Source organism: Vitis vinifera, chromosome 19, assembly GCF_030704535.1.
Source record: "Vitis vinifera cultivar Pinot Noir 40024 chromosome 19, ASM3070453v1".
NCBI classification, from domain to species: domain Eukaryota; kingdom Viridiplantae; phylum Streptophyta; class Magnoliopsida; order Vitales; family Vitaceae; genus Vitis; species Vitis vinifera.
The window spans coordinates 2,409,100-2,422,277 of NC_081823.1; the positions used below are offsets into that span (position 1 = coordinate 2,409,100).

Consider the following 13,178-nt stretch of genomic DNA (forward strand, 5'->3'; position numbering starts at 1 on the left):
TATTTGTGACATTTTCTCTAAAAGTTATGTTTTATATATGTTACATACGAACACATTTATCTAAAAGTCAATCTTTAATAATAAATCATTCTATGTAAAGGAGGTGATTCACCATAATCATTATCGAGTTACCCAAATTGGTGAATTGTTGTAAACAAATTATCAAATTATAAAGGTTCGTGGTCTATTTTTATGTAACAATTCATATATTTAAACCATGTACAATACAATCTTATCTTACGAGGCAAAACATATACTCAAAATATCAAATAACAATCAAAATATACAAAGTCGTCAATGTTCTTAATAAATGATAAATGTTTCAAAAAAATATTTTGCTTTCCAAGACTTGATCCTAACCTTAACAACTTGTACTAAAAATAAGGAAATAAGGATTGAGACCTAATTCTTAAGTAGTAAAACCTTAAAGTAAGTAGGAAATAAGGATATAAGAAAGGGTTAAAGTTGCCTCCTAATATAAATTTTTTTTTTAAAAAAAAAATACACAATCCTCCTACCAAAATTTCCACCAAATGGCCTTTGGGATTTGTAATCGTTCATCAAATCTTATTGAATTCCATCTAAGGCTTTTTTTCTTTTCTAATCCTTCATGTAAGAAGAAGCAATGGTTCACCAAAACCACCACTTCAATGACCTAGTATTTAGACCTAGAGGTTGTCACTCTTTGATAAATGATTGACCAACCATTCAATCAATGAAGAGTGTTTCCAAAATCTACTCTTTGATCAATGATTCCCCAACACTAAATCCTTGAATCCCATGGGGGCTTGGTTGATTTATGCTCTTATAAACCACATTTTTAGACAACTACTCTTTTCTAATTCAATAGAATGATTGATTTTTCAAAGGAAAAAACTAAAATATCAATTTGGTGATTTGGTACTTAATGAATTTCCAATATCTATTATTCACCTTCCATGATATTTTAGTTAAATGCACCTAACCCCATGGGTTTTAAATTTCATCAAAAACCTCTATTATTTTGAGTGAGGGGGGAAGATGAGTAAAAATAAGAAACAAAAATAATAAATGAGGTATTTGATGAAATTTCAAACTTATAGGAGTTGTGAATGTTTAGTTAAAATCTCAAGGAGGTGAACGAAATTAACTTTAATTGAAAATATATGATAAAAAAAACCGAGATCCAATGAGATTTAGGTACAAATGTAAGAGATTCAGGTACATATAAAAAGTACAAACCAGTACAATCAAAATATATGTGTTACATGACCTAATTGATTGTATATTTTCATAAATTATTAGTAGCAAGATTTTTTTTTTCCTTAAAGATATTATTAAATTACTTCTTTATACTCTATTTCTCAATCATGCATACATCTTATATCTCTTATATTTAAGTTTTGATTTTTTGTAATTGTGTCTCATTGTTTTATACCTTAAAATTTTATTTACTCGTAAGGAAATTTTATTTCTAACGTATCATTTTTTTATACTTTAATCTTATTCATTCCGACTAAATTTTATTTCAAGAATAAAGGGCACAGATTAAAAATTTCATGTGAAAAATGGAATTTTCCTATATTTATAACATCGCCTTGCATCCTAATAGGCCCCATACGGCCATACTCAATCCCATCTGAATACAGAGCATAAGGTCAATGTTGTTAAGCCCAAATTGAATCTGACTCAGGGATAAGGTTAATGGGGTTGGTCCAATGGTCCTAAATTCTTTCTTTTAACCTCTACATGTATATATATATTATATATATAAGGAGGAAGAGAGAATTGGGGGAAAGGAACAGAGCATGAAACAGTAACCTTTGCCCGATCCTGCAATTTCCAGAGCCATTTGTATCAATCCATTCTTTATCCATTAAAGGTTCTTTCCTTTTCTTTCTGGGTTTTCCTTTTTTTATTTTTTTTTCTCTTTTTTTGTGGATTTCTTTTAATGATTTGTGGCAGGTGAAGATCAAAGCCAAATGGGAAAGTCATCTTCTTCTCTCAGGAAGAAACGCTCCAAGAATTCCTCTCAGGTTTTCTTCTCTCTCCCTGCTTATTCAATCGTGTTCGAAGCTTTTCTATCTTCCAGTTTTCTTTCAGTGGATTTTTGTTTTTGCTAGTTTTAGGGTTAGATTTCCTTTTCTTGTTTAAATGATTTAATTTGGGAGGCTTACACTCTGTTTGGTTGCTGAGAAATTGTGGGGAAAAAACCAGAAATTGAATTATGGGTCTAGTGGTTCGTGTTGAACTGAATACTATACTGTTTTTATGATAAAAATCGAGTTGCCCATAGTGTAGTGGTGGGCATGATGTAGATGTCTTGGTACAGGGTCCATAGCTCCATCTGGGATCTTCAATATCTACAGATTTTGATTGTAATTTGGAAGCTTTGTTCAAATTTTTATTTTTGCTATTGATTTTTACTGTTTTTCTTAATTAATTCTGACAATGGATCAAAATCTCCATCAAATTTCCATTTCTAAATGCCTTTAGATGAATCAACATTTCTATGGATATCCCTGATATCTAAGAGTTGACTTCTATTTCCCGAAATCTTTGTTCAAATTTCCATGTTTGCTATTAATTTGTACCATTTTTCTAAATTAATATCACTTTCTTTCAATATCTCTGAATTTCTGGAACCTTGATATGATGATGGATATTAATGTTTTACACCTTGGTGGGGGATTTGGCTTGCTTGGCCCTTTTAATTACGAAAAATATGGTTTGGAATTTGTTTATGATCCTTTTGTTACTTTTTCTTGGCAACCAAAGGGAGTGTTGGGTTTTTAAATTGAATTGATATAATTATGGGCTCTCTGTTTTCAATCTCAATGCCTATTTCTGCATCTATATACATGTATACACTAGGTCCGCAAGCGGAAAAGAAGTAAGAGTAGAAGTAGGAGGAATAAATCCAAGAAGCTCCGTCGTCATGATGATTCCCTTTCTTATTCTGATGATGATACTTCGAGAAGTTCAATGTTAGTGTCATCCTCTAGTTCTGAGGAAAATTATAGGAGTAGAAGGGCTCGGTCTCGCACTCGAAAGGACGTAAAGAGTAGTAAAAAAAGGGCTCGAAGGAGCTCTCCTAGACGTGGAAGCGTAGAGGGTTCACCCCGTGCAAAGAAAAGAAAAGGGTCAAAGAGGAATGGTGATTTGGATGCAAGGAAGAAAGCCCACAAGAAGAAACCGAGGAGAGATGTAAGTGATAGTTCCATGAGCAGCGGTTCATGGAGTTGTTCGACATGTCAAGGTGGGAATAGCAGCAGTGGTGAGAGTGAATTTGAGAGGCCAAGGGGTAGGTCTGAAAGAAAGGAGAGAGATAAGAGAAATTTGGGAAAAGTTAAACATGTTAATAAAAGGAGTAGACATAGGTCAAGAAGTTGTTCATCATATAGTCGATGCAGTGAAAGTAGTGGTTATCAAAGTGTGGAGAGATGGGATGCTGAGAATAATTCAAGACGTTTAAGATCAGTTATTACTGTTGTACGAGAACCGGAAGAGGAGGATGGAAGAGAATTGGATAAGGATGCACATAAAGAAGAGATTATATATGATCATGATGATGGTTACCCTTCTTGCAGAAGTAATGATAGTAATGATGGTGGGGGGAAGAGGGAGTTAACTTATCATTCAGAGAAGAGAAAGCAAATTGAATCAGGGAAAGAAGCTTTTGTTTCTAACATTAGAACCACTGAGGATAAAGAGAGTGACAAGGATTGTGGGACCCAGAATGATGGAAGTAATCCAAGCTTCCATGGGGTCAAGGAAAATAAGAATGAGGCTTCTGATGATATTGGTCATTTGGAGTCAATTTTAAGACAAAGAGCTATAGAAAATCTGAGAAAATTCCGAGGGGTCCAAACAAATGCAAAGACTACTCCGAAAGACGTGACTGCTGCAGTTAAGCATTCACCCACTTCAAAGGCTGAGTTGGTGCAAATCAAGGCCTCCAGGGTGGATGGGACTAGAGCTGTAAGTGCAAACCCAGTAGTAGAGCAGAGTAATATGCCTACTGTCGGGAGAGAGTTCACTTATTCTTCACAGAATCTTGGAAAGATTCCAGATGGAAGATACAGTGAAAATGAACCTGGAGCTTCTGAAAGAGGAGTTGTCTGCCCACCAGAAAAGGTGGCTACCACTTGTGCTCCCAATGATGACAATAGTAGCAAAACTGCTGTCAATGCATTTGGTAATAAATCTAAGCCTGGAACATCAGTACTGAGGCGAGAATCTTTTGGCACTAGCACCCCCCTGAAGCAAGCATCCATTTCACAGGAGCCTCATAGACCAAATTTGCTGGTGACCAGGCCAAGTGTAAATACAAATTCTGCTGCAACTGCTCAAACTGTGCTGTGGAGTAGCAAGGATAATGGTCAACAAGTTAGTGATACTGCTGGTCCTGCTGCTTCGAACCCGCCTCCTGAGCTTAAACCTATTTCAGGAGAACAAAGCTCAAAAGAAGTGCAAGGAGAAGCCAAGGAGGGCTCACAGTTTGAGCAGAAGACAATGTCTGTAATGCGGGGTGGTGAAATGGTGCAAGTGAGTATTTTCATCTGTTATAAATTTGCATGCCACTCTTTGGACCGGTGAAGCATGAATGCTACTCTATTTAGTTTATTTTAGATTTATTTAGCATCATACTTAATATCTCTTATCAGGTGAGCTACAAGGTTTACATCCCAAAGAAGGCCCCTGCATCTGGGTGGAGGCAACTTCCGCGCTGATGTTTGATTTGTGATCATGTCCCCAATGGAATGGCTTTTCATGGAAGTTCTACAATGACAGACAACTATTGAGTGGCCTGCCCTGCAACAGCTGAAAGAAAGCTTAAAAAGGAAGTATAATAATTGAGATTAATAGGTTATTTTGGTCTTCGCTTTAATCATGGAAATGACTCTATATACACACATCTGTCTCAGATATATTCATAGTTTCATTCCACTTGTTTCTCTGCCCATGGTTTCTGTGACCTCTATTTTCTTAGTCATGCATTTAAATTTCAAATATTGCTATGTTGAGGTCTTAGGATGAACTGTTAACTGTTATTGGAAATTGTTTCTGTAAAAGAAGCAACTCGGAAAAGGTGTCATTTTCCCCATGTTGTTCCTGTGTGCTGCATAAATTTTAGATCAGAAGAGAGGCCAGCAAACATTTTTCCATGGTGAGCACAACTGACCAGTCAAGAAACTGAGCATTACCAGATCACATAAACAAGGGAAAAAATGGACAAAGAAATACTAATTTTCATAATTCACAAAATCTGCACATGCTTCAGCGGTTTTAAACTCTTAAACACAAAATGAAGGTATACTGTTTTGACCGCTTCTAGGTGAAAAACAAATAGTCAAGAGTCTGAGCGCAGAAAAATTTGATGTCATGCACCATCTTGACAGATTAAGCATGTTTTTTTTACATAGACGTGAATGTTTCTGGTCGAAATAGTTGATAACTTTAGAGCTTACTAGATGGTCAAGCAGGCAATGGGCATAAGGCCATGACTTTTAACATCAGATGGCTGCCAAGTTGTTAATAATCAAAGCAAAGTCATGCTTCTGCCTCCTGTTTCATTAGACAACGTAAAAATCATCTTCTTCAGTTAACTGTGAGACCCCTTCTCTTTGTGCCACACACGCAGGCCCAGTCATCGATCTCAGTCACAGATATGCTTTCCAGGAGGGGCGAATATCGTTCCATAATGTATGGAACCTGCATCAAAATGCAATTACAAAGGAATTAGGCCTAGCCCTGCTCCAACCCTGACTTCCACACATTTCTTGAGTTCCACAAATTAAAAAAAATGTTAAGTATAAAGCATGACCTTGTGGGTGGGTTTCCCACAGTGGCCAAGACTTACACATTATCATGCCTTTTTTTTTTCTTTTGATATCCCTAAAATTTATCCAACTAGATCTTATAAATAATACCATTGCCACAAGAATACCTGCTCGGATATGATACCAGAAACTGCAACGACAGCCCCAGGCTTGGCATGAGAAACAATGTCATCCGCCAAATCTAATAGAGGATTCAAGAGTATGTTTGCAATGACAATGTCAAAACTCTCTGATTCAGTAGTGACTCCCATGCTATTGGGGCTCTGTCCTTCCACAACTTCATGTGTCCTTCCATCCGGTGGAACTAGAGTTAACTGCATTTTATTAGGGCTTATCTTGTTCAAAGCGGCATTCTGAGTTGCAGCAGTGATTGCTTGGGGATCTACATCAATTCCAACTGATGAGGCAGCACCAAACTGCACCCGAATGTAACAAAGAATTAGTTGGCAACACGAGTAATTCATTATTTTATAATCATTTGAGAATGTATCGATTGAGTTCATCTGTCTGGCACAGAAGGGATGATACTGCATCAGACGTGGAATTTTAGCACCAGAAAAACAACTAGAGATTAAGTTTCTTCATCTCTCATATCTTCTTTCTCCTTCATGTGTTAAAGCACACAGAAGCTCTGTCATTTTCTTTTGGTTTGTAAGATTGATTTGTGATGCTGCATGCCTGCTTTCCTCTTTCTGATCCTTTTGGATTGTATTTTGCCTATGATTTGCATCGCTAAAAGATGACTTCAAGAAACTGTTGAAACCTCACAAGTACAATATGTATTCTTGCTTCCAAGTTTACACTCCAATAGGTAGCATAATGTCACGGACTTAGTCGTTCACTAAGCTCGTGCGGCACTTAGACCAGCCAAGACGCTTGATCTTGCTAAGTCAGCCTTGCTCCCAATACTTAGCTCGCTCGGCTAAAACACTCGCGACTCAAAAGCTTAAGAAGCTTGTTAGGCAACTCCTTAAAGAATGGAAGCTCTTATTAACTCGAGAAGCTTTTACAAGTGCTTGGATGCTCACTTGCTTGGTGCCTTGGCCAAATGAGGCCCTCACCTATTTATAGGCACCAATGGAACTCTCTGGAACCTTGGAGGGTTCCTTACATCTCAAGACTATTCTAGAATGTCCTACACCATTCTAGGTACAAGCCTATATACAAGTATATACAAAAGTCTTCTAGATTTCTCTAGAAAGCCCCGGACTCCTCTTGTGCCTTCCACCATAGTGTAGAATTGTGTGGATTCCTCCAGACTTCTCTAGAACCTTCCACACTCTTCCCCCTCTAGGAGTCTCCAGAAGCTTCCTGGCCCTATATAAGGCCATGGGGAGGCTCATTTGGATCAGCTTGTGACACTCTCCCCCACCTATGCCGCAGACGTCCTCGTCGCGCCTTCTGCCCGGAACCGCTCGATCTGCTCCTGGAACTGCCATAGTGCCTCTGCTGGCTCCCAGCTGGCCTCACTTTCTGGTAGTCCCTTCCATTTCACTAAGTATTCCGTAGCAGGAGGTACCCCTCGTCTCCTGATGACCCGGTCTGCGAGGATGAGTTCTACCTCCTTATCATAGGAGGTCACGACCGCTGTAGGTGCCCTCTTGGACAACCCTCGGCTTGGATCATCCTTGTCTTCATGATAGGGCTTCAAGTAGCTGGCGTGGAAGACAAGATGAATCTTCAACCTCGGGGGCAGCTCAACTTTATAGGACACCTTGCCGACCTTCCCAAGTATGGGGAAGGGTCCTTCATACCTCCTCACAAGGCCCTTATGCACCGGCCTTAGGGACTTGAATTGTTGAGGAAGGAGCTTGACAAGCACCATGTCTCCGACCTTATACTCCGTGTGTCGTCGCTTCTTGTCAGCCCACTTCTTCATTTTCTTAGCGGCCTTGTCCAAGTATGAGCGTGCTATATCAGCTTGCTCGTGCCACCCTTTTGCGAACTTGAAAGCCGCTGGACTTTTCCCCGTGTAGCCAATTGTTAGGGTGTGAGGAGTTAACGGTTGCTGTCCCGTAGCTAGCTCAAACGGACTCTTGTTGGTCGCCTCACTCCTTTGTAGGTTGTATGAGAACTGGGCTACATCTAGCAACTTAGCCCAATCCTTCTGGTTGGCACTCACGAAGTGCCTTAGGTAGAGCTCCAATAAGGCGTTCACCCTCTCAGTCTGCCCATCCGTCTGTGGATGAAAGCTTGTGGAGAAGTGAAGCTCCGAACCCATAAGCTTGAAGAGTTCCGTCCAAAACTTCCCAGTGAAGCGCGGGTCGCGATCACTGATGATGAACTTAGGCAACCCCCAATACTTGACTACGTGCTTTAGGAATAACCTTGCCGTCTCTTCCGCCGTGCAGTCAGTCGGGGCTGCTATGAAGGTTGCATACTTAGAGAACCTGTCCACCACCACTATGATAGACCCATTGTCCTCTGACTTGGGTAGCCCGATGATGAAGTCCATGGTGACGCTGTCCCATGGGCGTTCTGCTATAGGTAGTGGCTCTAACAGGCCTCTAGGTTGTCGCTGCTCCACCTTGTCTTGTTGGCACACAAGACAAGTCCTCACATAGGCCTCAACCTCGTCCCGTATTTGAGGCCAATAGTACGCCGACTCGAGTAGTGCCCTAGTGCGTCGTTGCCCAGGGTGCCCAACCTACTTGGTGTCGTGGCACTCCTTAATCAGGTTCCTCCTTATGTTCCCCCACTTAGGCACGTAGAGTCGTCTCCCCTTTGTATAGAGTAGGGGCCGTCCTCCACCCAAAACCGCTTAGTCTTTCCTTCATGAGCCAGGGCGATTAGGCTTTTAGCCACTGGATCATGTTGCAGTCCCTCCCTTAGAAGATCCACTATATCTCCTTGGGGCTGACTCGTCATGGACGCTAGCTCGGCTTTGCGACTTAGGGCGTCGGCCACATGGTTAGCACTTCCTGGCTTATACTCCAGCGTATAGTCGAACTCGGCCAAGAAGTCTTGCCACCTAGCTTGTTTAGGCCATGGGGAGGCTCATTTGGATCAGCTTGTGACACTAAGCTCAAAACTGACTGCAGACCAAGAGGATAGGAACCCAAGAGAGTCCCAAGTCAAGGAATTGCAGATACTCAATGTTTTGAAGTTCAATGGAATTGAAAGAATAAACAAGTCTGTGACTTTGCGCTACAAGTCCGAGCAAGTTCCTATTGAAAAGCAATTTAGTGATGTCAACAACCATCTCAGAGACAACATATGTAAAGCCTCTCAAGGGGGATTAACCATCAGGATATTAGAGGTAAAAAGTAGCACAAGATGGACATGAATTTTTGCCAATGAACCATCCAATAATTGAACTTTCTGATGCATTAATTGGTTTTAATCTACTATTTGATAGGCAAACTTTCACTTGAAGGAAATTTAGTAAGACAGGTAACTTAGTTTACATCAGTTGCATCAGTATTTCCATAATTTTTTAAATTTTATTTTCCTTTTTGGTTCTATGGTTCTAACACTAGAAAGACGATACTTTATTGATGAAGGAATTGTTCTGTCAGTTTCATGCCACTGTCAATGTTCTTAATCCCTTTCAACAGAAGAACACATTCAAAGATGTCTGATAGTTGAAAAAGAAAGTTCTCTTGGACCCATCTAACTTTTGATTACATTCATTCATCAAGCAATGATCGTTTCAATTTTTTAAAAAAGAAAGACTATATAACAAGGCAACCCACTTAAAAGTCTAAAACAAACATTGAAAAACAAAGAAAATATGCATAAATATGGTGAATATGATATCGATGTCGCAGCTAGATTAGTTTATGATAACATTGATGCACTTCCAGATAAGCTGAAAACTAAAGTTCGATTGTAAAATAAAAACTACATACCTTAAGTGCTGCAATTGCAAGAATTCCAGAACCTGTGCCATAGTCAAGAAAGCGTTCTCCTCCTTTTATCAAGCCATGTAGCAACAATAGACACAGCTTAGTTGTAGGATGTTCACCAGTTCCAAATGCAAATCCAGGATTTAGAATTATATTTGTTGCATGAGCATCCTGTAGCATTGAGAAGAAAACATAATATCCTTCAACAACATCAAGCGTAATATTCAAAATTTATTTGTGGAAACCAAAAACCAATATTATAGTGAGCTCATAGATGTGGAGGAGACCATCACATCAGATTAATACACTAGGATATATTTGTATACACATTTACATAAGACAAAAATGAATGCATGCATGCATATGCTGTGTCCAGAAGATCATTCAAATAGCATGCTTAAATGTTCTCTGCTTAAGCCAAATAAAAATGAAAAACCAACTACAAAGAAAACACATTTTAGATTAAAAAGCTAAAAAGAAGGGACTCCTACATATAGTGAACAACAATTGCAGCAAAACCTTTAGAAAAGATAATTTGAGATGATTAATCATACTGGAGGAGTTCTCCACTCAGGCACAATCCAAAGTCCTTCAGTTACTTCCACTGGACAAAATGATTCCTGTAATAGATGAAAATTCAAAAGCAAATTAAAATGAAATCTCTGACAAGATAGGATCAGGAATTAGAGTTATCAGCATTGGCTGTTTTCTGTGACAAACTTAATTCTCCAAAGAATTAATTAGAAAATCAAATAAATCCAAGAACATAGTTTGACAAATTAAAACCTTGCAAGAGAAAAAACCTAAATGGTTTTCAGCTTCAGTAGCACAGAAGTATTGCATTGCAGTAATCTGCTATGCATGGACAGTACCCCCTACTGTAATTACTACATAACTGCTACAATAGGTTGAAAGGATTTTTTGATGGGCTCAATAATTCAATCTTCCTTACTTTAAATATAAAAATAACATGTGAATATGTTAGACTCAAAATAAAGAGACTAAAGGACCCAAAGAACTAATGAAGGTAGTATTCCAGAATAAAAAGCCTTCTTGTCTGCAGTCTGATCAATCATATTTGTCTAAAACACAGGGGGGTTGGGTTTGGTCAACAACCAACCCAAAACAGATTTCAGTATAGATTTCAATGCAAAGATCATAGAAGCATTTTACATTATTTTTTTAAAGATCTATCGTCCATATATATATATATATATATATATATATATATATAGAGAGAGAGAGAGAGAGAGAGAGAGAGAGAGAGAGAGAAGCAAATTCAACCTGAGTCTTCTTTATCCAGTCATACTGCTCACCCACTCTGACTTCATAACTTGGTAGCTCCTTCAAACCTACGGAATCAGCAGCATGTGAAATGCACACATCCACATCTTGGCGATCAGAAAATATAGAATCAATGCAAATCTGCATGAAAACAAATTTCAGGCCAAATTTACAAAATAATGATTTATTCCTTCTAATTTTTACTTGCATTGCTCAGTGAACCAAAAAGCGTGATCCACTCATAATTAGTCGAAGCAGGAAAGCAACTAAAGTTGAGTGATTATGGACTAATTGTGGGGGAAAGACAGCAAGTCATTACAAGCCCTCCATAGAGTCTCCATAGGAACTTTTGTGTTATTATAAGCTTCAAGTTTATCAAGCTTTGTCATCAAGTGTCTATTATCATCATCGATAAAAGTGATAAAGACATATGAAGAGTGAGATTCTTATCAGGTACTCTATAGGTGTATAAGGATTAATGTTTGACTATTCGTGATTCATGACCACTGCACTTTTCATGATTCAATAAAGAATAGCACAGGCCTTGTTATCTCTTACGGCAGCATAACCTAAAAAGATAAAGGCCTTGTTATCTCTTAAAAAGCTTGCCATATTGCACATGATATCAGGGAAAGACACAAAGGAAATTTGTAGTTTCAAGAGCTTCAGATTGTAACACCATTTGACCATAAAAAAGTAGCCATCGGCAGCATCATATCACAATTATATCTCGAATTCCAAATCTACTTTTTTTCACTAAGGAAAAATGACAAGAAATCCTGAATTAATGACACAAATTATTTTTATTTTTATTTTTTTTATCAGTAAATGAGATTTGTATTAAAAATGCCAAAAAGGGTGCACCAAAGTACACACAATGTATACAGCGGCAACCAAAAAGTGCCAAAAAAAGGAAGGGAAAACAAAAAGATACTCCCTCCCTCAAACCGACCCCAACCAATCAAAGAAATCTACTATGGACATCAATCTTTCACCTATAAACAGTTTGGTCCAAGTTAACAAGTATTACACAAAAACAAATTACACAAATTATAACCCAGAAATCAAACATAAAGAGTGTGTCGAGTCTCTACCTTATCATTACCCTCATCACTGCCTTGTTCATCCATACTGGTAGAACTTGCACCAAAACATAAAAGAGCTTCCGAAAGCATATCCTAACCATCACAACAGCATTATACACAAATCAGACACGTAGTTCCCAAAACTCACCTCAACAAAAACATAATCCCAACCATTCATAGCCTGTCCACCATAGAAATTTTCTCCTCCCCCACCAATAAGATTTCAAATTTTCAGGAAAATTTCCCATTAAACACAAATTTTGTTGACCATCATCCCCAAGACAGCACAAGCCAGAAGTTCTGAAGATGTTTGAGTTTTCAAAAAGGTTTTACACTAAACGCCTGCATAACACAAACCTCCTCCTTTCTACAGCCTCAAAACCAGACTAGTATAAGATAGAACAAGAAAAAATAAAACCCAAGAAAACTTTTGCTGTAATAAGTGACCTTAAAGACTCCATTTCGGCGTCAGGAAAAAAACGAGTGAATTGAAAAGGAAAATGCCAAAAATGGCTCAGACAACCCACTCTCAGAATTTTCCCTCTACTTTCCTAACCTTTCCCACAGTCCAAACAGAACGGACCCAGAAGACGAAGAAAATCTTAGATTGAAACCAAAAAGCAAAAAATAAATGAAATGCAGGATTTGGGAATAGGTTCAAGCTAATGATGCTCACTGCGCTATCTTTTGGGCAGCTGATGCGAACGGAGAAGTAAGGAGATGTTAACGAGTGGGTGGTTGGCAGAGAAGAAGACGTCGAGAAGTTTCGGAACACTGAGCTGAGCCTCCGTTGAGAAAGTGGAGATGGAAAAACCCCATGAATGAGACGGCGTGGTTGTGAGGAAATGCGCCAGGATGAGATGAAGGAAAGGTGTTTGAAGAAATGAGTCCCCCGCATTTTTTAAATCGGAGTGTGCGCGCGCTGCCTCCGGTCGCAGACTTTATATGTCTGCGATGAGGCTATACAACATACATTCATTTCCGAGCTTAAGGGTAAGGCTTCCTGTCCGATAAGGAGATGCCACGTGTATAATTCAAGTCTTATTATTTTATATTTATTACATCATTTTATTAAATCTCATTAAATTATATTTTAATCTTATTTATTTATACTTTCATCTCTTTTTTATAACTTCATC

At 38.5% G+C, this 13,178-nt stretch overlaps 2 protein-coding genes across 2 annotated transcripts; one reads left to right on the forward strand and one right to left on the reverse strand.

The window, feature by feature from the left end:
* Window positions 1-1,595: 1,595 nt before the first annotated feature.
* On the forward strand, window positions 1,596-4,943 carry LOC100248740 (uncharacterized). The gene is made up of 4 exons (XM_002285106.4): window positions 1,596-1,861; window positions 1,945-2,015; window positions 2,854-4,527; window positions 4,647-4,943. Exons 2-4 carry the CDS (start codon window positions 1,962-1,964, stop codon window positions 4,710-4,712), a joined length of 1,794 nt encoding a protein of 597 aa, XP_002285142.1. The 5' UTR covers window positions 1,596-1,861; window positions 1,945-1,961; the 3' UTR covers window positions 4,713-4,943.
* A 268-nt stretch (window positions 4,944-5,211) lies between these two features.
* On the reverse strand, window positions 5,212-13,044 carry LOC100245135 (uncharacterized). The gene is made up of 7 exons (XM_002282577.5): window positions 12,716-13,044; window positions 12,049-12,132; window positions 10,955-11,095; window positions 10,225-10,290; window positions 9,674-9,841; window positions 5,930-6,238; window positions 5,212-5,694 (listed from the first exon to the last, which is right to left on the reverse strand). Exons 1-7 carry the CDS (start codon window positions 12,935-12,937, stop codon window positions 5,581-5,583), a joined length of 1,104 nt encoding a protein of 367 aa, XP_002282613.1. The 5' UTR covers window positions 12,938-13,044; the 3' UTR covers window positions 5,212-5,580.
* Between the last annotated feature and the right edge of the window lie 134 nt (window positions 13,045-13,178).